General features: G+C 40.8%; 1 protein-coding gene across 1 annotated transcript in view; it reads left to right on the top strand.

Annotated features, from left to right (window-relative positions):
- The window catches only part of LOC111233237 (CCR4-NOT transcription complex subunit 3-like), a 32,744-nt gene extending 8,981 nt beyond the window's left edge, over positions 1–23,763 (top strand). The window contains exons 3-19 of the mRNA XM_022761005.1: positions 1,660–1,727; positions 3,112–3,186; positions 4,149–4,238; positions 6,709–6,837; positions 7,954–8,049; positions 10,969–11,097; positions 11,404–11,494; positions 12,196–12,329; positions 13,945–14,001; positions 14,192–15,197; positions 15,752–15,857; positions 15,986–16,133; positions 19,272–19,368; positions 19,703–19,904; positions 22,325–22,457; positions 23,347–23,472; positions 23,665–23,763. Of these exons, the coding sequence (XP_022616726.1) occupies positions 1,660–1,727; positions 3,112–3,186; positions 4,149–4,238; positions 6,709–6,837; positions 7,954–8,049; positions 10,969–11,097; positions 11,404–11,494; positions 12,196–12,329; positions 13,945–14,001; positions 14,192–15,197; positions 15,752–15,857; positions 15,986–16,133; positions 19,272–19,368; positions 19,703–19,904; positions 22,325–22,457; positions 23,347–23,472; positions 23,665–23,763 (2,786 nt within the window). The remainder of the gene's footprint in view (positions 1–1,659; positions 1,728–3,111; positions 3,187–4,148; positions 4,239–6,708; positions 6,838–7,953; positions 8,050–10,968; positions 11,098–11,403; positions 11,495–12,195; positions 12,330–13,944; positions 14,002–14,191; positions 15,198–15,751; positions 15,858–15,985; positions 16,134–19,271; positions 19,369–19,702; positions 19,905–22,324; positions 22,458–23,346; positions 23,473–23,664) is intronic.
- The last annotated feature ends 1,863 nt before the right edge of the window (positions 23,764–25,626 follow it).

Genomic DNA, 25,626 nt, shown 5'->3' with positions numbered 1-25,626 from the left:
CTTGTCAAGCGACAATCACCCTAACCCGCTCCAGACAAGAAACCATGTTACAAATAGCTCCTTTAACACCGACGTGTCCAGTTTTAAATTAGGTTTAAAACTGTCCTAATTAGTCTGACCAGTTCTAAATTTCTGTGTTGATATCAAGAGTGAAAGAAGAATAATAATATTTATATATTTACAGGCAGCGATAGTCAATATTGTAATATTTAAAAGTCAGTCTAACTGGTAATTAATTATTTAAAGTGAAAACTACAAATAAAATCCAAACAAATAAATTAAACATGAATTCAGATGAATGCATCTGGGTCTTATATTGGTGATAAGATGTATCAGTTGGGTGCGTCTGTCTCCTCTCAGCAGCTGTTGTTTTGAACTTTCTACCTTTTCATACACAGAAACAAACTGATGATTGTGTCGACGTAACAAATTCACATTATGCTACTTTCACTCTCGAAAATATCAGGATTACAAGCTCAGAGAAATGTATAATACAGCAAATTGGGATTTTTTCTTTTGTGATCTGCAGATTGCAGATGTGTGATGTTTATATGCAGATGTTGTTGTTACGATCCTTCCACATTTATGACAGATTGTCTCTGTTCATAAAAAAACAAACAGTTTCCGCTTTTACTGCTCAGACTGCAGTCACATAGTAAAGAATCAGATTTGATCAGATGTAGGAGTTAGAGCTACAACTAACAATTACTGTTGTTATTTATTAATCTGACAATTATTTTTTTAATTAATCATTTAGTTTATTTAATGTCAGAATATAGTGAAGAATATCTGTCTGAGTTGCTCAGTGCGCAGGACGACGTCTTCAGGTGTCTTGTTTTGTCCGGGATTCAGTCAAACTGTAAAGATTTTCAGTGTAATATGATATAAAACAGGAAATCTCACTTTAACAATTAATCAGTTATCCAAATATGATTAGTTTTCTGTCCCTTGACTAATTTTTGATGCTCTAACATAAGAGTATATCAGAATTCAGAAATCAAATGATGATTTCCATTTTTTTTTTCTCGATTCACTCTTCACTAAAACCATCTATTCTGTTGAGTCTCAGTGATCCAGGTCAGACGTGATAAAATAGCATAAAAACAACCTTTTTCCTGTTTACGTTTAATAGCAAACGACTAATCTGTGCCACATGATGCGAGGAAAACATCAATCTGGGACGTGGTGGTGATAACAAAGCTTGTCTCTTCCTGTCAGTCCCTCATCTGTTTACGACTGCTCTGCCATCCACCAATCATGGAGCGGCAGATATAAGATTTCAGGAGTGTGTGTGTGTGTGTCTGTGTGTGTCTCTGTGTGTGTCTGTGTGTGTGTGACCTCTCACTTACAAGTTTAATGCACCTTTTGATGATTTGCATATTTCATGAGATGTCAGCCACAATTTGCTAAAGCCCCGCTGCTCTATGGTGTGTTTGTTTTCCTGTGTGTCTGATCTAAAATGCAGCTTCACTGTGGTACCAAGATTATTTTTACTCTCAAATCTGAACCATGGAACAATTTAAAAAGATGTTTCCTGTTTTTTACTCCAGATTATCAGTTGATCTGCTTCTGTAAACTCACCCTGGATGTTACGATATGTTCATATTCACTCATTTCACTGAAGCCTTTTGTTATTCTGCTGCTTTTCTCGTCTTCCAGGTGAAATAGATCGATGTCTGAAAAAAGTAGCGGAGGGAGTAGAACAGTTTGAAGACATCTGGCAAAAGGTAAGAAAGGGTTGTGCGAATAACGGTTATCCTCAGTACCGATTAATCTGCTGATTATTTTCTCAATTATTTTGTCATCAGAAAACAGTTAAAAAAAAAAAATGTCAGCGAGCACAGTGTGATGTCATTAAATTAGTTTGTTTTGTGTGACCATTAGTCCAAACCACAAAAATGCTCAATATACTGTTAAATTAAATTAAGAATAGCACCAGATTTTCACATTTCAGAACCTTGAACCATCAAAATTTTGACATCTTTACCAGAAAACCAACTTAACCGCTCTTTCCAACAACTAATCGATTAATCTGGTAACTGACTGATTGTTGCAGCTCTGCGAATGATTATTTTCACTATTGTTTCATAGATGATTGTTTTGATAAGATGACAGTATACACAATAATAATATAGTCAATAATGCTCACTGCCCACCCTTTTTCTGATCTGACAACAGTTGTCAAGAATTATTTTTAACAATTTTTTTCTTAAAATATGAGGTAAAACGATTCATCGATCATTAAATTATTGCCATATAATTTCCTGTCAGTCAGGGAGTACACACTGACAACATGCTCGTAATTTGGACTGTGAATGGGACATTTGTCAAGTAACCAACATTTAGACCGTTAACAGGAGTGTGTATATGTTTTTGTGTTAATCCTACCACTTTGTTCAGTTCGTACAATTTACTTTGCCGCTATAAATGAATCATTTTCCTGCCCTAAGGTTCATTTTTCCAGTGTCTTTAGCTGGGACTAATGCCTCTGCAGTCATAATAGTTAAATAAACGCTGCCATTACCACAGCAGGATGTTCAGTCCTCATGATACTTATAATAAACTGAGTGAATACAGCTGTTATTAAAACCTGAGCTCACAGCAGCCCGGAGGCCCACAGTGTAGATCTGTTAATAAAGAGGCAGAAAGTCATTAGTGGTTCAGTTACCAAAGATCCCAGTCGCCCTGTTTCCTTCATTACATCCTGTATTTATTATGTTGCTGCAGTTACACCTGTCATCAGAGTGCGAGAGGATGAAATCCACTGACTCTCTGGAGGCTTGAATCACTCAGAAATGTTCATGTTCTATTTGTTACTTTTAGCATTTCTGGTCTATTTTGTGACTTATTAACTTCTTTTTTTTTCTCCACAATTTAATCATGTGACCTTTGCTACTAGAGCAAACTTCTTTATAAACACTTGTGTACCTCTCGTGTGTTTGTTATTTTTTCCTAATTCCATACAGTGTGATATATTTTTAACTCAGACATTAATAATTGTCTTAATAATAATAGCTTAATAATAGCTTTTTCTCCCAGTTCAGATTGATAGTGTTTTGGACCAGAACTTGTCACCTGTTTGATCTTTCCTCTGTTTCATCCACTCTGCAGCTTCACAACGCAGCCAATGCCAACCAGAAGGAGAAATATGAAGCAGACCTCAAGAAAGAGATTAAAAAGCTACAGGTAAAAAGAGAGACGATAGAAATCTGAGAATTAAAGTCTCGCACGTCCTGGGAGAAAAGTTTTCCCACTGAACAGTTGTTGCTCTGTGTAAATCCTGTCAGGGGTTCCGCAGAACTAAATCCGTTATTAAGCTTGTCGACACATCAGCATTTATGTGTTGAAGATAAGAGTTAAATCAGACCAGGTTGAAATTATTCAAAGAAGCACAGTTCTTCAAGTTAAAGAGAAAATAAACTGTGATTGTCGTAAAACCACAATCTCTGCAAACATCTGCCCTGCTGATCAGTTTTTGATGAGTTCACTGTGATGTACAACAAAGAAAAGCACCAGAGCGTCACACGTGTGAGGCAGATGCTTCACGTTTTCACTCAGAAAATGGCTGAAATGATGCATCAATTATCAAAAGTGAAGTGAAGTGATTAATCGACTGATCGTTGCAGCTTTAATGTGTGAATTCAAACAAAGATATCCAGTTACAGATACTTTTTAATTGAAGGTGTGAACGGAGTCATATTTGTAGCCACATCAGCAGGTGAGACAGAAACTTACCCACTTGACCCGAGGTGTCATGTCATCACATTCTGGGCCTTGAAAATGGATGAAAAGACGGAGTTTGTTTGCTGATGTGAAATCATTTAACCTGCCCACAGAGGTGTGTGTGTGTGTGTGTGTGTGTGTGTGGAGTATTAAATATCATCACTGTCAGCCAGAAGCAGTGTGTGTGCTTCATCTTGATGTTACCATGAGGACCAGACTCCAAGCCAAGTCTGTTTGCTGTATGAAGTTCACCATCCATGACTGTTGAAAACGAGTCTCTGCACGTATCACATAGTTCACTCATGTATCTCTCTCTCTCTCTCTCTCTCTCTCTCTCTCTCGCTCTCTCTCTCTCACTGCCTCTCCCAACCATTCTCTCCCTCCCCCGCTCCGTTTCTCTCCCTCTTCTTCTTCTGGTCCCTCAGCGTCTTCGAGACCAGATCAAGACGTGGGTGGCATCCAACGAGATCAAAGACAAAAGGCAGCTAGTGGAGAACCGCAAACTCATAGAAACGGTGAGTAGGAACTGAAGGGGGGAGAGAGGTAGGACACATCATGTTCATTATAGCACTCCCTCCAGGACCCGTGTTAACTCTGGAGGATTGTGTTTGTTTTGAACTCTGGAAAAGTCTGGAAATGTCTCAAAAATATATTTGACAAACTCCAGGTTTGATAAGTGACTGAAGCCTCTGAGAATGATCCTGGAATCATTTGGGAGAGAGAAAAAGTTTTTTGTTTATGATGTTTGGGTAATTACACAGCTCAGTCACTGACACATCAGGTTGCTTACGGTAAGTTTACCAACATGTATTGGACAATATTTGACTTCCAGTAATTAATGGATTTTCACCCACTGATAATACTCAATATACTGGTGTTTTCATTTTGTGTTTCATGGTCCTGGAAAACTTTTGAAGTTCAGCCTTGACTTTGGAAACAGCAAAAACATTATGTTTGTAGTATAAAGGTTATTACACTTTCTAACCAAGTAACTGCAGTTTCACCTGTGTAATTTTCAACTCCTTTTACAGAGAAGAAAAAAACATACATATGCAATTACTAAATACATACATAATAGTGTATGTCAACAGATATTTTATTAGCTTAATTGTCAGTGTGAGAAATTCACCACATAACTTTAAAAACGCCACAAGGCATGAGACAAAGAAGGAAACAACAACAGCTTTTAAAAGATAAGAATACAGTTTACAAAAAATAATAATTCTCTCATAATTTCCTGGTATCAGTTAGTGTGAGAGAGACAAACAGTCAGTTTAATCCTTGAATATTAAACAAACCCCTGTAAAGATCAAAAGTGGCATCAAGATGTTTTTAGTTTCAGTCGTAATGGACAAAAGTGGCTGGAGTCACATTAGATTAGATTATTTAGCAATGGCAGGTTTTCATAGCTAAAAAAAAAACACAGTTCTGGGAACATGTCAAAGAGCTTGTAGAATAATCCTCCCCTCTATGTTTCCTCTGCGTCCTCAGTCTGCACCGGACAGTTGTACTTTCACCATATTTCTACAAGTGCAGCAGCGCTCGCTCTTCTCAGAGCTCAAATAAAAAGTTGTGGAAGCTTCATTTTCATCCAGAATGTACATGAATCTTGCATATTATGTCTTTAAAATGGGACAATTGCAAAAGTATTGAACTGTAAAATATTGTGGTGCATCAAGCATAATGACAGCACAGGTGCCTGAAGCAGAGGTTAAACTTAAACTTTAAAATTCCTGCAGGTTTTGATCCAGAGCTTTCCTCTACTTCCTTCTTTCCTTTTTTAGGTTTGTTCTTTTTTTTAGTCGATTGCCTTAGAAATCTGTAATACTGTCATGTACGTAAAAGTCCACTTTGGTAACTTTCCATCACTTTAACATTCCTATTAATTAAACCCTTATTCAGTTCCTTAAAGCTTTTACATTTATGGTTTTAAACAGTCACACTCTCTGGGAGACATTTCCAGTTTTGTGAAGAATAAACGGAAGAAGAAGAAAAAGAAGAAGAACTGTGCAGGTGCCATGAGCAGTGACAGCCAATAAGACGAACATCTACAGAAACTCAGATTTCAGGAACAAGCAGTTGTTTTTATACAGAAAGTACAGAAGTTGTTTCCAGAATAATTCCTCAGATTAAGCCTTTAAATAAAGAACTGCACTCATCATCGGCGTTCTTCATAGAGAGCTGGGAATCATGGGAGCTGGTCCGATATCTAACACCTGTTCTTAAGCCACTTCCTGTCAGGCAGCTGAGCCACATGAGCCTTTGATGAGGGTTATTGAAATGGACTGAATGCGAGCCACCTGCCTGTACAATGAGGGACGAGAGCGACTCAGCAGGGCTCCCTCTGATCTCCACGAGCTGCTTCTCTACCCGAAGCTGCTCTCCGAGGTTTCCTGTGGTTTTGTCGGTTGACCTGAAATTACACGTTCGGTCGCAAGAGTCCTGCAGGAAGCGGACAGAGTTTTAGAAAGATCTTGTCCCGACAGAAACCACCACGGGAATCAGTCCTCTAAAATCTGTAGTAGAGTTTAGAGCTGCGTCCTCTGGGACTTTAAGGGCCTTGGACATGTCTGAATACAGGCTGGGTGTTAAAATCACTGCTGTGGTTTTCATACAGAGGCTGCAACAACCTTCAGTACCAGACAGTTTATGGTCTTATCCTAATTCTTGTGAACGTGATATCTCAGGAAGTCTTCCAATTTGGCACAAATGTCTTTGTAGAATAAAATGATTAAGTGATGACATTTTATATCTAAACGGTGACATCATAATGTTTCGCAAAAACATGTGTGGCCATTATACGCTGCTAAATCTCAGGAGCAGAGGGGGAGATTGTGACATTGTGAAATTCTGAAATCCAGATCTGCGACGACTGCCAGAAAAATAAGCAGACTTTTTCTTTTTCTCATAGAAAATAAAAATAACAACCCATTACTTGGTTTAATTGTAATGTGATTGTCTTTTTGTTTATGTCCGTCTGTGCAGCAAATGGAGCGGTTCAAGATCGTGGAAAGAGAAACCAAGACAAAAGCCTACTCGAAAGAAGGGCTGGGTCTGGCTCAGAAGGTGGACCCGGCCCAGAAGGAGAAGGAGGAGGTCGGGATGTGGCTGACGGTGAGTTTCATCATGAATTGATGTTGCACATGATGTCAGATAAAGATTTGTGACAGGAACAGTCATATTTTTCCATATGAACTAAACTCAGTTTATTTAGAGAGCATGTTTACAAAGAGCAAATGTTGAAAGTGCTTTACACAGAGAGATGATTGTTACAGTCTGGATACAGACACAAGTTAGTTACTGTTAGTTAGAAGTTAGTTCACCATACACAACAATGGTGAGAACAAGTGACGTTAAGTAAAACAGTACACTAAAAATAAAATATGATAAACTGAAATAAAGAAGCGCGAGATTGTAAACTATAAACTTTCATAAATGTAATCCTGTCTCAGAATTCAACTTGGAAAACTGATGAACTATGAAGAAACACATTAGGCCTTTATCTGAATCAGACACTGATTTCAGGCAGAGGACGACTTCATTGTTTAGAGGTCAAGTCCCTCAGATGGGAGTTTTCCTCTGGCAACATTTTTAAGGTTTTTCTTCTTTAACAAAACCAGGAACTGAAAATTTGACAAAAGCAGAACTGAAACCAAATTTAAGACAAAACGTGTGTCTCAACTGTCACAAAAACAAAAGGCTGAAAAGCTCATTAACCAGCAGCCGCTCACATTCATACATCACAGCTGCTTGGAGTCACCTTCAAAATTCATCCTGACAACACAGTCAGTAGTTATTGCTGAAACAATAAGATATTAAAAAGTTCACTGGCTTAAAATTCATTGGCAATATATTTATGTTTGATTAACCTTGTAAGTCATTTATCAAGCAGATGTTTACTATCATTATAAGTTGAATATCTTTGGTACATAGGACAACAAAAGCTATCTCAAAATGTCACTTTTGGCTCTGGATTATGCATTTTCCCTGTTTTATGTCATTTTATTGATTAAGTGATTAATCGATTCATCCAAAAATCAATAGACAAGTCCTAACCCTGACCCTCTCTTGATGTTAGTTGCAGCTCCAATATTGAGGTATTTGCTTAAAAGCTTCTTATTTTAATTTTGCTGAGGTCATCTTGTAACAGTAATGACCACCTGAACCATCTTTCAGAGCCTCGTCACATCGGCTGTGACATTAACTCTTCTTCTTCCTCTCCTCCCTCAGAATACGATAGACATGTTAAACATGCAGGTGGACCAGTTTGAGAGCGAAGTGGAGTCTCTGTCGGTCCAGACGAGAAAAAAGAAAGGAGACAAGGAGGTCAGTCTGTTCTCAGCTCTGATTCACTCGTTATTTTCTCCTCTGCTCTCCTGCGTAGTTTCCTCCTCCTGGTTATTTTCTCTCTGTTTGTAGCTGACACAGATCAGTCGGTCAGTCGGCCCTCAGTCCTCCTCCCTCCTCTTTTATCTCTCCTCTGGTGGAGAGGTCACACAGTGTGTCCTCCATTCATCTTCTGTCTCTGCCCTGATCAGGATAACCTTGCTGACCACTTCTCTTTCCTCTAAACTCCTCTCTGGGGGCCTCATTTATGGAAAAAGCTCTTTGACTTTATGGGGCAGTCACTTCACAGAACATGAGAACAAGCTGGTCCTGAAGATCTGCATATCTGCACTTTTCTGTTGTGTCCCGGGAAGTATTTGCAGCCGACTTCATTTGGCATCAAGACTTCTTTCTCTAATTGGTTCGTGTTTTGTTCCGAGCATGAAATCTGCGCAAAGGACCTTTTATAAATGAGACCCAGAGGGGTTTTTATTTTTGTCTGTAGCTGGCGCGGTTAGCTTAGTCAGCCAAGAGCGTAGGACAGAGTTTCTAAGTGGAGATCTGCGATGAAATGCAGCTCAGAAGTGCAGATATGAGTTTCTGGTCTCAGGTTTCATACAGGCTCCAAAATGACCAACTGTCGAGGCCCGAAAACCATTTGTGTTTGGTCACCTGCTCCACTGGCCAGTAATTTACTGAGATGTCAGTAGATCCAGTGACTGTGTTTCCTTTCGGTGTAGTGAGCGTGGATTTGTTGCCTGTTGATGAATATTGGTGCCGTAGGGAGGATAAACATGAAGATCTTTGCATGTAGGGTTTCTGACTGACTGTGCTGCACACTTACAAAACATTAACCACACCTCTAGTGTAGCTGTTGGCCGGTGCAACAGCAACAACCCACACAGAGATAAAACAAAAAGAGCAGAAATTACGAGACAAAAAGCAAAATGTGTCTGAAATCACTCCCTGTTAACTGTAAGATGTTCCATGTTTTCCCTCCATCATTTTATTTGTCAGTGGAGTCTGATTGTAAAATTTATGCACTACATTATGTCCTTAAAGGTTCCACGGCACATACACCACGTTCTGCTGACACTGCAATGTTCCACGTGTTATAGATGCATAAAAATGGAGTTGTGCAGCTGCAGATGTCAGTGACGCTGAAAAGTGACCATAATTAATGAATGTCCAAAATCTGAATTTATAGTTCACCACAGAGTAAACAGTTGAGTTTCTGTTATATAGGGAATAATGAAAGAGTGAATAAGAGTGAAAGAGTTTTCAGACAAAGCCGTAATATTATGTGGTCAACTTTTATTCTCTGGGGTTTCTTTAAGAGCTCCTTCTTGGATTGTTGTGTTCTCTGATTTGGTAAATACAGCGATGACAAGGAGCACACATGTCAGTGTTACTTTGCATTAAGTATTTTACAAACATTACAGTATATCTGCTCAGCAGAGACAAAAACACATTTCGGGTTTCCAGTGGTCAAAAAGAAAATTTCCATCATTATAACATTTCCTCCAAGTTCCACATACTAGCTTTTTCTAGAGCTTTCAGGCCACTTCTCACAGTCTTCACAAGGATTTGTGTTGTTTATGACAACAGAGCAAATTTCATGTACCGAGGAAGACGAGGAGATGCAGTTGAAAGCTGTAGAAAAGAGTAGTAAGTGATACTCGAGTTAAGATATATTTTTACTGCTGTTTTCAAGGTCAGGAATGAACCTTGACACTAAACTGAAACATTGCATGTTGCAATGATTCATTAGTTGTTGGACAGAAACATATTCACATATTTTAATAATTGATTTAGTTAATTGACTAAATTGAATACATCTGCTTGGTCTGCAGCAAATTAACCCGGTATTTGTCACTATTTTCTGACATTTTAACAATATCAGATAATCTAGAAAATAATTGGCAGATTAATCAATAATAAAAACTAATTCAGTCAGCATCTAAAACTGATGTGAGCTGAGACTTAACATGTCGCCTTTCTGTGATCAATATCTTATGTTTTATACCTTAAAACATAATAGGTTTGAGTCTAACATTAAGTTTAAATGAAGTCTGTGGAGCCGGTTTGCACAGAGACTCCCTCATGTTGCTGACATGTGCTGCTGCGGCATTAATATGTATTGAGATGAAACACGTTAATATGTTCCACCGCGCCGCCTCCACTGAAGCAGCCGACCAACATACGTCTAAAGTGTTTCTCTCTGCCTGTGTGTTTTAATAATCACATCACTTCAGTCAGTCATCCACAGAGATTCGAGTGCGCTGCCGTTCTTAAGCTTTCGTGCACAGGAAACATCCAGGGAGGTTCCATTTGGTCCTGATGAACACATATCAACCCTGAATACAGAAACAAGCAAAAAGAAAAAAAAAAAACTAAATCAATAGCATATGAAGTGCTCACGTCCTTCACAACATGTTTGAATTAAGTGTGAAGGAGTTAGAGAATTAAATATTGAAATCAGAAGTGGTGCTGTGCCTGTGCTACATGTGATGCATTAAGCCATGAAGTGCATATGTAGCAGCAGCAACTCCCGCTCCGTGCTGTTACGCCTCCTGTATGTTTTCTCACGTCTGTATGCGTTAAAATTTTAACATGCCTTCGCTTGTTTTTCATTCTAAATGCCATTTTGTTCCTTTGCTGTATCAATGAATAATTCATTTCAGTTTGTGTTTTGCATTGAAATGAAGGAATCTTTATTCCACAATAAAAAAAAAATAAAAAATAAAAAAAAGGGCCAGTGTCCAGACTTATGAGATTCTGTTGGCAGCTTTTTAATCTTCTTTAACCAAATTGAAAAGTTTGTGCAAAGAAAATACAATTTCATTGAACATCCTCACATATTCATCTGCCCCCTATTTTCCTCCCCCCGGCCGCCTCACCCACACTCTCTTTGTGTAGAAGCAGGACCGGATCGAGGAGCTGAAGAAGTTCATTGAGAAGCATCGATACCACATCCGGATGCTGGAGACGATACTGAGGATGCTGGACAACGACTCAGTGCAGGTGGAAGCCATCAGGAAGATCAAGGTGTGTTCATGTGTTCACATCTGTAGAGAAGTTAAAAGGTCTGGTTTTGTCGTGGCTTCACCATTTTTCTGAACGCACAGAAGCTTATTATGCTTTTGATCATTTTTTTGATTCTGATTAAGTTTGTTTTGTTGCAACTGCACACATTTTATATTTTTATTTGTAAGATTCCCAACCATTAAACTTCAGTGTAACATAGTAATAATTATTTTCATTCCTGAAAATATCATTTATAATGTTTCTTTTTCCAAAATGAATGCATCTATCATTATTATATTTTCCTTTATTTAATCTGTCTTCATGAAGGATGATGTGGAGTACTATCTAGACTCGTCGCAGGATCCAGACTTTGAGGAGAATGAGTTTCTGTACGATGACCTAGATCTGGAGGACATTCGTAAGTAGAGAAGGAGCTGGGTTTAACGCAGTCGTAGTTCACATTGTCTGGTTGTTTGTTTTGCAAAATACATATAAGAAATATGAAATGGAAAAATTTAGAGGTTAAAAGACAAGAAATGAATCATAAAGTAATACATGTGCAGGTAGATGCTCGTTTAGTTGCTCAAATGGGGAGAAAACATTAAAGTAGTACAGATGATGTCGTCCACACTATTCAGTCATCACTGCAAACCTGACACTGTAGTCCTCTTACAGACGTGAATTCCAAATAGAAAATTAAAAGATAAAAGTTAAAAAGCTTCAGAAAGGAGATGATCTTTTAAAATAATTGTTTTAACGCTGCATGAGACAGAGTGTCACCGCTGATCAGGAGACTGTTATATAGTTCGATTTTTGCTTTTCACACCAGTGAACCTGCAGCTCCGCAGAGACCTCTGTGACCTTTACATCTGAATTCAGTGCAGACCTTCAGATCACATTTACACATAGAAAGAAAAACACAAGATATATTGATTATTTTTATGCAGAAATTGACTTGATGAACTCTATGGACCTCCATGTAGACTGGGTCTCAGCTAACACGGTCTGAACTACGACACTGAGTGAGATAAACCCACCGAAACACCGTGAAGCTTGTAAAAACAGTTTTTCTATGACCATGACTGAACTCTCCTCCCTCTGTGTCTCTGCTCCCTCCAGCTCAGTCGCTGGTCGCCACCTCCCCACCGGGACACTCGCACTTGGAGGACGAGATCTTCCAGCACTCCAGCAGCACACCCACCTCCACCACCTCATCCTCACCCATCCCCCCCTCACCTGCCACTTGCACTACGGTATGAAAACTTCAGCTAAACACTTTTCCTCTCCGGAGTTTTATCTTGCCGTCGGCCTGCAATTTGACATCTTGCACTTTAGACATTCAGCATGTGTTAGAAAACATGTTTTTTTCCCCTGCGGTCATTTAATGTATGAAACATTTGGAAGTTTTGCAAAGATTTAGTGAGTATAAAAAAAACATACAGCTCCAATTTGGAGGTATTTGGAGGTACGAGAGGTCAGCATTTCTCACAAGTCTGTTCCTCATACTCATTTTTAAATCTTTTCCACATGTCATAATTTTTCTTTTCTCTTGTTCTTTTCACTCTTCACTGAGTGATCTCATGAGTGAAAAGGTCTTAAAATTAAAAAGCAAACTTGAAACTGTATTTGACCCTCTGCTTTCATCAAAAACAAACAGTCTGCCAGGTTATTATCTCCTCATTGACTTTTGAATTTGTAATATTGGTACTTTCTGAACATTAAGCCTTTTGTTTCATTCACTTTGAGTCAGGTCGGGCCTGTATATCTAAAATATAAACCTAATATAATTGCCTTTGTATCTGCTATTATAGCGCGCTGCCATCTGCTCTCATTGTTCTGCTGAATTACCATTATATCATCTGCTCTTCCTCTCTGCCCACATACATTTTGCACTGAGAGCAGTTATTATGTCTCTGATGTGCCTGAATAGAAGGCGTGGTGCTGTTAAAGGCTGCTGACAGGAAGCAATATGTTGGCATGAAAGGGAATGTAAAGGATGGGGTACACAGTGTGACGCAATGACTCCTGGGATCGCAAGTTCAGTCGGTGTAGTTTAACTTTTAATTATCCAGGAGAGGTTTCTGGAAACTGAGGCTACATCCACACAACTACGTTTTAGTTTCAAAACACATCTCTTTTTCTACATTTTCTCCTGGTGTCCACCAACTCTGGAGTATTCGAACGCCGAAAACGAGAACGCTGCTGGACCAGTTTTAGCTCGATAACTGTTCTGTTCTGCATTTTAATGCTACAACTGTCTTTGCTGTTCCTCGTTTGTAGTATTTTGTGCAACTAATGAACTGCAGAGTAGATGATCTGCTTCCTGTTTACGTGAATGGTCAGGTATGTGTGCATTTTCAGGTGTGTTAGTACGGACAGAGATTGTTTCTGATACGGAGCTAAAGCGCTCGTCTGGACGGAGATCGTTTCCGTCTTAAAACACTGTTTTAACGCAGTAGTGCGGACGTGGCCTGAAACTAAGAGCTGGTCAGCACACTGACAGCTTTCTGGTGATGGCAGCAGTTGAGTTTCACTTCCCAAAAATACAACTTTAGCAGCACAAGAATATTAAATAGATAAAACGTAAAAAGTAACAGATGTGATGACAAGGAAAAAAATGATCCAAAAAAAAAACATGCACATACAAAGGATTCTGCAGCACGAGTAAAAAGATTTTATGGCTCAGTTTTTTAGTTTAAAATGCTAATTACACTTGGAATAAAATACTTCTTTAAAATTCTTCTGGTTGCCAAAGACACCATGTCTCTCCTCCCGAAGTTCCGTCTCAAACTGAGGAAATTAAAGATGTCAGGATGCGAAAGGAAGTATAATCACCATCTCCTACATGTCGTTGTTGTTTATTCTCAGGAGAACTCGGAGGACGACAAGAAGAGAGGACGTTCAACAGACAGTGAAGTTAGTCAGGTGAGTCTAAAGCCTCTGAGAGTTGGTGTCTGTCTGCAGTCAGAGCTGCAGGTTTCTGACAGTTGAACATAACATTTAACTCCAAATCCAACAGCAGTTTACATCAAACTGGTTTTCATTTATCGCGCAACAATATGACCAGAACTTCCAGTAAGCACCTGTAGTTAATCTCCTCTCATTTCTTTTCCAGTCACCTGTGAAGAACGGAAACCCCTCCTCCTCGTTATCCTCTTCCTCCTCCTCCTCCTCCTCCTCTTCCTCCTCCTCCTCCTCCTCCTCCTCCTCTTCTTCCTCCGTCTCAGGACTGACCTCATCCTCACTGGTCTCTATGGCGACCATCGCTGGGGGAGGAAGCAGCGGCTCTGGGGGCAACAGTCATCATGGCAACTCTGGGGTTCTCCTCTCCAACACTTCCGCTGGCAGCTACAGCAACGCCACCCAGCAGCAGCCGCACCCGTCAGCACAACAACAACAGGCCAAAAACTCAGTGAGCTCCTCCTCCTCAGCTCCCATCACCAACCCCAGCACCTCCACCAACAGCCACCCCGCCTCCTCGGCCTCCTCTCCCCCCAACGCCAGCACACAGGGGCTTATGACTTCAAACCTCCAGCCCCTGACTCCATCGGGGCCCACGCCGACCTCCAACAGCTTCGGCCTCGGGCTGGGCCTCTCTCTGGGGAAAGGCGGCATGTCCGGCTCCATCACCACCAGCCCGATGTCCGGGGGCCTCGGTTTGTCAGGGATGCCGGCGTCCCTGAGCACCATGGCAGGCCTTCTGTCCAGCTCCACTCCGGCACCCTACGCTCAGGCAGCTGCCTCGGGCACGGTCGGCTCTGGCTTACCGGGCTCCTTGGGAGGCATCAGCACCACGTCGACCAACAGCGCAGTGGGCTCCATTGGCAGTGGAAGCATCACAGTCGGCGGGCCGACATCTACAACAGCAGGTCTGCTGGGCGCGGCGGTGGGGGTGACCGGCATCGGCTCGGGGATTCTGGGTTTGGGTTCGAGTCAGTCAGGAGTGCAGGGGTCCTCTCTGATGTCACCGAGCCCGGTAGGAGGCCTAGCCCCAGGAAGCGGAGTAGGAGTCATCGGGAGCAACGGAGGCAGCTCGGGCTCTGCGGGGAGCGGAGTGGTGGGAGGAAACTTGTCGCTCTCTGTCAGACCGCCAAGCCGACAGAAGCAGAATGGTAGCACTAGTGAGTATCTCTCTGCAGAGGTGATCCACATATACACACATAGAGCTTTTCCTTATCTCCAGACCTTTAAGAGAAAGAGGCAGTCATCACAGCTGTTAAAAGTTTTATCATCAAGTGATTACCTGAGCAGTAAAACCCGAGGATGCTCTTTAAGTACTGGTGCTGTCAGTACAGGTATCTCTTCACTGTAGCACCACTTTATATGTGTAAAGTTAAACCAGTTATCATCAGTTCAGTTCATTGGGAATGTTTTTTTAACAAGAATATTGTTGAGGTCTCTAAAATGTCTTAACATGTTTTTATTTACATTTAAATTGTAACTACACCCTCAAATTCTGCTAGAACCGTCCTAATATCACAAGGAAATGCTTCATTTTATCTGGTCGGTCTTATTTTTCATCATGTAGGTCTGTATCATTTTATACATGTGGATTTCTGAAGCCTCCAAACGGCCTCGCTGGTCCTGACTGTTTAATAGTGACAGTGTCAGCAGTTACACTCTGGATTGCATTTCCTTTGACATTTATTTTGGCTTTGTCTCCTTCCTGTTACAGGTTACAGTGCTGTGGTAGCAGACAGCACAACAGAGTCCGCCCTCAACAGTGCCAGCCAATCACAAAGCAGCCAACCCTCGTCTTTGACCTCCACAGCCAATCAGCCGTGAGTATGATGGAGCATGTTATCCCAGTCGTCTACAAGTATGGGAGCGTATTTGTCATATTCTTTGCTGCTCCCTCTCTGACCCGTTGACCCTCTCCCTCATGTTCCTCCTCTCTCCCCCTCCCCAGTAAGGACACTGGTCCCAGTTTACTGGGCTCTATGAGTTTGTCGTCCAGCTCTCCGTCGCCGGCCTCCTACAGCGAGGCCAAAACGCAGAGCAGCGGCAGCCTGCTGAACGGGCCACTGTCCTATTCACAGTCCTCCGAAAGCATTAAGGTAAGAATAGGAAGACGCACACATACACATACACACACACACACACACTCACACACACATACTCACTCACTCAGCCTGGTAATGGGTTTTGAATCTTTTTAAGATTTGGTATTTTTGTTGACAGGATGTGGTTTTTGCAGTCGCCTGTTTATAAAGAAAACAACTCCTAAATCTCCACAGATGATTAATTTACATGCACACACAGTAAAAACTCTAGTGTGAATTAATTAATTCTGCCAACAGTGAAATCCAGGGGGGGTGATTATGGTCTCATTGCTACTCTTTGCAAGTATTGCCGACCATTTTTAACAAACTGAAGAGAGTAGTGAAGGAAAGTCAATATTTAACTGTTTACAACACAAATAATTACACTTCAGAATAACTTAATGTGTGAATAACAATCTGAAACTGCTGACAAAATCCACAAGTGAGTTACAAATGTCTTCTGAATTATCCATGAATGTTTTAGTTGAGGAAGAACAGCTGTCTGAAGGTATTTACTGTGACTGCGCACACTTTATTGTGTTTATGTATTTAATTTAAATTCATCACATGCCTTTTTTAGCAGTTAATTCTACACACAGTAACCATGGTAACTGTGAATTGTTGGACCTATGTATACACAAGTTTGTGCCTTTATCAATCATGTCTAATCAACTGGATTGCTTGATTATAAACTATAAACTACTAAAACTATATATCTTTATGAAACTATACACTATATATATAATATATATATTATATATATATATATATATATATTGAGATGGTTTTTGGACCTTAAAACCAGAAACCAGAAATATATCTTCAGTGCCACACTGGAGAAATGTCAAAACCTTTAATAGAGCCTCTTATATTTATGCTCAAAACCTAACTACCACCACTCTCATGGCTTTAGTCTTGTATTTCAAAACATTTAAGCCATGGGATCTAATGTTCTCAGAGTTCATTTTGCAGTTGGCATGTTATACATTCAGGTAGGCTACATGGTCAAATGTATTTGGACACCCCGACATGTGAATATTGAAATGTTATTCCAAAACTGTGGGCATTAATCTGCTGCTGCATCAGCCTCCACTCTCCTGATATCAGTCTTTCCACCAGCACTAGGCTGCAGGGATTTGCGCCCACTCAGCCACAAGAGCATTACTGAGGTCCAACACGTCGGACCATGGTGGGCAATGAAGCTGATTTATGCTCGATGTAAGCTGTTAACGGGAGTCCCACCGTACATATCTACAGCGCAGGTCTTGAGTCATAGTTCAGAGTAGGATTTCACCACTGCAACCCTAAATGTGCTTTTCAGTCATGATCGATCTGTATCGTGCTCTAGTTATTTCCCCACAGTAATTGTGTTTACAGTGTTTAATTCACTTTATACTGGCAATGGTGGGAAAGTTCACCTTGTTTCATTGCTGAGTATTTTGTTTGCCCTGTGTCATTCAGTGTGATAGAGAGAGAGCAGGAATCAGGTGAGCAGAAGGTTCGCAGGGGAATCGTCTTTGTTAGATCTGAGGCCAGTTTCACAAAGATATTTTAGACTGGTCTGTAGTGTTAGGCCCGTCTTCATTTTGCTCATAGTATAGTTAAATTAATGATCTTAAAGGTCTTATAAAGACTGACTAATTTTAAGCCAAAAACATTAGACTCTTTATTCCCAGCCTAACTCAGGTCTAAGACCAATGTTACCATGGTAACATGGTGATCAGTGACACCTGCGCTAACCAGTACCACCCAACAATAGGAAAACATGGCTCATGATTGGTGGTTTGCTAATGCGAGAGGAATGAGTTTTTAAAGGCCGCAGTAATTTTTTTCCAAATCAAATTTTTCTTCTCATTGTTTCGCTCTTCGCTGAATCTCTCACGTAAAAACGTCCCTGTAACAATTGAATTCTTCCAAAAGACAAACATCTTCTACTGGGGTAAACAGACCTTAGTGGTTGGATGAGGTTCCTTTGTCGGCCATTTTTTTATTTTGAAAAAAGTATTAATTTACCCAGAATTTATTGTACCGCAGTCTGGCTTATGATAGTCAAGAACTAAACGGCTTTGTGCAACGAATGAACTTAGGCTCAGTCTATCTGAAGTCTGACTATTTGTTATATCTAAGCCACAGCCAAAGTCTGTCTTTGTGAAACCGTCCCCAGGAGATGTCTGAGCCCTTTTTTCCAACTTGCTGCAACTCAGTCTCTCCGAGTACTCGTAACCAGCTGGAGAAAACAGGAGGAGCCCACGTTGACCAATCACAGATGTTGCAGTCCTTGTGGTTGAATTAGGTCAGGTTAATTTATTTGCACCTGTAGGTAAATTTGTATTGCAGTAAAAAAGAGTCATCAATCTTTCACATACACATTTGACACACAGCACAGATAACACCATGTGCAATAAATAAATGAAACATTGCTTCTATGTAGTGTCACTACAACTTCTTCATATGAGTGATGGCTGCTGGAACAAAGCTCTCTTTGTACTGTTTTGTTCTGCACTTTGGGACCATGAACCTGAAAGTCACTGTTCTCCCTCCGCTGTAACTGTCTGGTGTACAATCAGCTGATGGGACCAATAAATAATTTTATTCAGAGAATTCCTGCTCTTTAAGGACGGATTTCCAAACTGTGACACCAGAGAAAAAGATAAAAATCGATTCAACAAAAGCACGGTATAATACGATGTCTCTATAGTCACTGTAGCTCTGACATATACTTACATCTTTGAGAAGTCACACGTCAGTCAGCCTTTGTGTGGAGCCACTGTAGGTACAGCATTAACCCCTTAGCTCTGAACTATAAGTCCAGCTTCCAGTCCATAATCTAGACCCACTATTAACCCACTAATGTCTAAAGTATCTCTTCACTGATTCTAACCATGAAAGAAAAAGGTGTCCACATACTTTTGGACACAGAGTGTGTTTTTTGAAATGACTCCTCAGCTCCCTGATGTTGCGTCACAAGCATTTTGGGGGGGTGGGGGGGGGCACAGGTGCAAACAAAAGAAAACAGCCCAAAAAGTGAAGCAGAAGTGATTTCCATGACAACATTATCACTGGTGTCGGACCCCGAGTTCCTGCGTACCGGCAGGTATGGTCACGTCCAGGAGAATCTGTTCTCCCATGAGTTTCTTTGTCTGTCCTCATCAGCCGCAGGAGCCTCTGAGCAGCCTGAAGTCCATGGCCGAGCGAGCAGCACTAGGCTCAGGGATGGAGGGAGACGTGCCTTCCCTGCACCTCACCCCAGGTAACACACACACACACACACACACACACACACATAAGGCTTAATAAAAGGAGATAGAGGGTTGCCACAGAGCAGAAATGGGAAGGCTGTAGTTTAATGGAACAAAATGTCATCTCACCTCCCACTCTCAGCCTCCTCTGAACAAAAACTGCTGATGATATTATCCTCCCTGACTCAACTTCTCTCTCTTTGTCTCTCGGACTTCATATCCTCAATCCCTCCCCCCTCTGCACCTCCCCTCTCCTTCACCTTCACCTTTTCTTATCTCTCCTTCTTTTTCTTCCCTTTCCTTCCACACTCTGACGTTAATTCTCTTCCTTCTATTTCTCCTCAGACATCTTCCCCAGCAGCACTACGGCCCCCTCGGGCCCCCCATCAGCACCTCAGCCCTCGCTGTCAGAGGTCAGCATCCCCCCGTCATTGGGGGTCTGCCCGCTGGGGCCCGTTCCCCTGTCCAAAGACCAGCTCTACCAACAGGCGATGGAGGAGGCGGCGTGGACGCACATGCCCCACCCGTCCGACTCCGAGAGGATCAGGTGCAGTGAAATTTTACACAGGATAAAACGTGTTCAGATCCTTTATTTAAGTAGAAGCAGTAATACCATGATGTGTAAGTACTTTTTTTACATGAGTACTGCATTCAGTACTTTACTTTAGGAGTCTTATCACAGTGTGAGAGGCTCATTATTTTCAATTTTATTTAAAAATGAATCTGTTTCTATTTTGACTTATTAAAAAAATGGATAAAAATCTAATTGACAAATAATAATTCTAAAATGTGGGTGAAAATCACTATGTAAAAATACAATTAGCTGTAGTTTAACCATTTGATATTTATTTTACTTTTTTTTGTGACTGTGGCTCATAATCAACAGTTATTATGTATTTTCTCTTCGTGTTTCTCCTTACATTGTGTAGCTCGAAGCATTTTCTGAGTTGTACTTATTATGTAAATGTCATGTAAACTGCATTGATATAGTTTATTCTTGCAGTAGAACGCAACAGAATTAAACTCTGGTGGGAAATTTTAAAAAGCCAAGTGTAAAATGGATAAAGATCGAACAGAAAAAGAAATCTTGATCACTGATGAGCGTAAACGAGCATCATTGGACAGACTTATGCCTTTGATAGTAAAACTTTAATTGTTTGCTAAAAATTTAAAACAACTTGATCAAGAATGATTTTTTCTTTACCACCATCAGCTGGAGCACAAAGTTCATTAACACCAGGGATAATGTGGCATTTAAGCAGGAGACATTATGAAAATAGTATCACTGTGTTTAATATGTATTTAGTATTTTCATACACCTAAACATTGTCAACATGTAAAAATTAAAAATTGGAGTGCAGTAAAAAGAACTATATTTCTCTTTGTACTGTGGAGTTGAGGTATAAAGTGGCATTAATAAGTACAAATACCTCAAAACTGGCGTAAAGGAACTTATTTTCTACCACTTCTGGACAGGATGAGTCACATTTATTATTTTAGGTTGTCAATTCCCTAAATTCCCATAATTCAGCTGGTTGTAGTTGATATTAAATTTAAGAAGATGTGTGAGATTCAGATAAAAAATATCATTATTTCCAAAATACAAAAATGTCAAAATCAGTGTATAAAAACACAACAATTAGCATCAGCACTGTCTTTAACAGTTCATTGTTTTAAACTTTGTTTTTTTCTGGAAATAATCAACAGCTTATTTTATTTTTTACCTGTTTGTTTCTTCCCTTTTTCTCACGGAGAGCTTGTTCATACCTGTGTCAGGATCTTGTTGATGTAAACTACAGTGATAGGTTTTATTTTGTTGCCAATAATAACAGAAACTGTTGATCTGTAAAGACCAGGAAAAATCAAACTGGACAAAAGAGCCTTGATTATTGATCAGATTGAACATCCTCCTTCTGAAAACCTTTACATTTGAGTGTTGAATTTCTGATGTTCACTAAATATTTTGCAGCTTTTCTTTGTCCAACTAAATCAAAGAGAATCAGCTGCTGCGGCTCTCAGTCGTTTCATACAAGGTTGAATGTCACATGTTAGCAGGAGACACAATGAAACTGTGTCACTGTATTTAACATATATATATATTTAGTATAACAGCTCAGTGTGCAGTCACACACACACACACACACACACACACACACAATTAGAGGGCAGATTATACTGGTACTGTACCTACAGTGCTGTCAGCCCACACAGGTACAATTGACATTTAAATACAAACACTCAAACCCTCTTGTCCCACAGTACCTGTTGTGTTTTACTGCCAGAGGAGGAGGGCAACACACACACACACACACACACACACACACACACAGAAATAAATGCATAGATTTCTTATTTTTCTGTGTTAAAAACAAGGTCCTCAGTGATCTGCACCTTGTTGTATTTTAATTAATCACCTTAGAAACCTGCATGTTGAGTCACTGGTACGTGGCCGTGCGAGTGTGTTGTGTGTGTTGTCTTTGTTCGACACCATTATCACTCGGCCTTGTGGAAACAGAGAGGACGATGTGGGTTTGTCACTGATCTAAAAATACATGGTTTGGATGGAAAAGTGCATCTACGCAGAGAGTGTGACCCTCTGCTGGATTTTCCTACTTTGTGTGGATCCATCTGTTTGTTCGTCTGATTACAGGGTTAATCGATTGTTCCCAATTGGTTTTAACTGAATTTTGTCACTCTGGTACATCAGGTCACTTCAGGTCATGTTTTTTAGTATGATAAGGTTCTTAATTGAGAATATTTGTGATCATCAAATGATCCTTAATCACTTGACTCTTGATCGTAAGTGTCGATTGTGGATTTTTAAAATATTGTCAACTGTGATTTAAAGGTAACACTATAAAACAGCATTTTTTTGGGATTTTTTTCCACTTGTATCATAGCTTTTCATTTTTCTTCCTCCCTCCAGTTACATCTCATTAACAGACTCCCTCTATCTCCTTACTACAGGCAGTACCTGATGAGGAACCCATGCCCCACCCTGCCTTTCCACCACCAGGTGCCACCGCCCCACTCTGACACTGTAGAGTTTTACCAGAGGCTTTCTACAGAAACCCTCTTCTTCATCTTTTACTACCTGGAGGTTTGTATGTTATTGTCAGATTTTATTATAAGAGAGAGCAGCTTCAGGATTGTATTGATGTGATTAAATTTTGATGGTCTAATCATTGATGCTTAGATGTCCAATATAGTATAAAGGTAGATGCCCATGTCTTTTTTGATTACAAAGCAGGTCTAGGTTCTATATTAATACTGTGAAAGTATCAAAGCGCTCAGTCCACAGCCTATATTCAGAAACTGAGCCTTAAAACGAGCCGTCAGGACTTCTGTAACTTTGTGATGTCACAGGCCCCAAGCCACCTGGACCGAGCATCCAACCTTGCAGGATTTGGTTTCTCTGAGTGTTTACCTGAAATCTGCTATATTTTTATTCAGTCACTCTGAAAACAGTCAGTCAATCAGAGGAGAGGCTCAGAGCCTCCTCTCTTCTGATTGGCTCACCGACCTGTTGTTACTAGAGCTCCAGAGAGAAGCCTGAGAGACGAGATGTAAAACTACACTCCGGTGGTTTTTGATTCCTAAAACCACAAATACATCTTCTTATGGATCAACACTTCAAATAAAAAACAGGAAAAGTCTAAAATATAGGACCTTTAAACAGGCAACTGGCTGTCTTTATTTTACAGCTAACACCCATTCATTTGGACCCAAACTCTGAAAGGATGCATAGGAAACCTATAGATACGTAAAATGAGTCGGAAAGAAGAAACTGCAAAAATGTCAGATGCAGCTGTTGGTCACAAAGTAACTAGTCGAATGTATATTTTTAATGTTACATTACAAACGAAATTAAGGACTTGTTTCTTTTAAACCGGCACCACAACTAAAACTGAAAATTTGTAAATTGTAAAGCTAATTAAAGTCCTCTCCTTGTCTCCTCCTCTCCTTGTCTCCTTGTCTCCTCTCCTCAGGGCACTAAGGCCCAGTATCTGGCAGCCAAAGCCCTGAAGAAGCAGTCGTGGAGGTTCCACACAAAATACATGATGTGGTTTCAGAGGCACGAAGAACCCAAGACCATCACTGATGAGTTTGAGCAGGTCAGCCTCACATCTTTCACTTCCTGTGGAAAAAGTTTATAAAATCATTGAAGGCCTGTTCCAGTGTTTATTGCAAGTCGTTCACACTTAAATTAAACTGCTTTATTCTAGAAACCTGTCATAATCATTCTCAGGCAGCTGTTTGACGTTTCACTGATCTTCATCTTTAATATTTTGTTTTATGTGTTTTAGGGAACGTACATTTACTTTGACTATGAGAAATGGGGCCAGCGGAAGAAGGAGGGTTTCACGTTTGAGTACCGGTACCTAGAAGACCGAGACCTCCAGTGACCTGCAGAGCGAGACGTGGACGGACGGACGGACGGACAGATGGCTGAGAAAGTTAGAGAGAGGGACGGGTGGACGGAGAAAAAAAAAAAACAAACGAATGAATTAACGAAGAAGGGCGGGTCCACCTGCTGACATTCCTGGATTGACCTCAGCTCGTCAAAGGGGAAAGGAGACGTTTGGGCCGGACGGGGGGGCAAGCGGGTTCTCAAAGACACCTTTGAAACCCCTCCCTCCCTCTGACCCTCCAAACCCGCCTCATCATCCTCAGTGATTAACTCCTCCCACCCTGTCCTCCCTCCTCCTCCTCCTCCTCCATCATCAGGCCTTTTTATTTCCATCTTTTCTTGAACTGGAACTTTTCTTTAAAACAACAAGAAGACTTTGGTTTGTTTTGGCAGATAAGACACAAAAACAAAAAAATCACACCTAATACCCAGACTATCATGTGCTTTTCCCTCTCTGTGTTCTCCTGTTATGTTAGCTTTAAAAGCTGTTGCTTCTTTTAGCCCCTGAAGAACCAAAGATCATTGGTTAAACACACAGTACAGGCTCTGTCCCCTTTCTAAACTAAACCTGAAGAGGGAGCTAACGTAGATGGTCCGGAACCACAACCCTAAATCTGTGCTGCACCATGTCACGAACGCTGGACGTGTAACGATGCAGCAACATGGCAGCAATCAGGCGAATAATGAGACTTTACACTTTTGTAAATCAGGTGAGGAGTGAAAATGGAGGAGGAGGTGGTGAGAGAGGGCGTGAACTGACTTGAGATCAGTCAGCCACAGGAACTTAATGACCCACAACCTGAGCTTGTAAGAGCGCATAGGTTTAACCAGCACAAATTGAATTTACACTTCTGCACATTAAATATTAGAATCAGAATATCCTTCTTTATCTGAACATGTCCTGTGCCATGTTTACCAAAACGTAGGTTCAGGAAGTCGGCCTCAATAAATGCAGAAGCCGTCATAAGCACATCTTAAGTTACGAATGGATAAGAGAAGTGTTTATAAAGAGTTTCATCTATAATTGGCCAAAAACTGAATGTGGTTTGGTGCGAGACGAGGTCACAACATGAAGCTCAGTAACGTCGTCCTCCTGCCCTGCTGCTGCCACAACAAGGGCTTGTTGAGCTTCATCTCTCCAACACTGATGAGCCTTACAGAAGCCGACCTTTCAACAAGTCGACCTGCCTCTCTGCCTTCACCTAGCCTGACTGCCGTTAGACCGAGCTCCAACCTTTACTGTCTGTTCCCCAGGGTGGAACACAGACGCACAACCACCAGCCACATGTAAGTAAATGTTGGTTGTGGGCGGCGGCACTACCACAGGCCTCTCGTTCACACTTAACTGTCTCTCAGAGGCCCTGATGCTGTTGTCGGTTGTATTCTTGTGAAGTGTTAAAGTGGCTGGTTGATTTTTGTGAATCTGCCGGCCGCTGTGCTCTAAAAATATCTGGCCCTGCCTCCTCCCATCGCGCCGCAGTGGAGGAGTGTGACAGCACAGCCAGCGAGGTGTTGGTAGTAACTGTCTTTTACCTGGTGGGCAGTGTTATGTCACAGTTTGGTTTTGAAACAGGATCATACTTGGAAGACTAGAATCTATTTCAGAACTTAAGTTAAAACTCGAGCAGCTCATGTCGTTAAAGGGTCAGTTCGTTCAGATCGCATTAAATAACGCTCTCATGTTTCTCTGACAGGATCCAGTCGTGCAGATAGTTTTTTTTCTCTTGAGCCACGTCTCGAGGTATTTCTGTGATTTCTGCCTCCGTTCCAACTCAATGGGGGTGAATGTAATTTTATTTGTGGCATTCACAGCGTTGAAAAGTTAAACAGCAACATCTATCAACAGAAGCAGTGCCCC

Source organism: Seriola dumerili, unplaced genomic scaffold, assembly GCF_002260705.1.
Source record: "Seriola dumerili isolate Sdu_G_001 unplaced genomic scaffold, Sdu_1.0 BDQW01000381.1, whole genome shotgun sequence".
NCBI lineage: Eukaryota > Metazoa > Chordata > Actinopteri > Carangiformes > Carangidae > Seriola > Seriola dumerili.
Note: the sequence above shows the minus strand (reverse complement) of the source record. Positions and strands in the feature narration are given on the sequence as shown.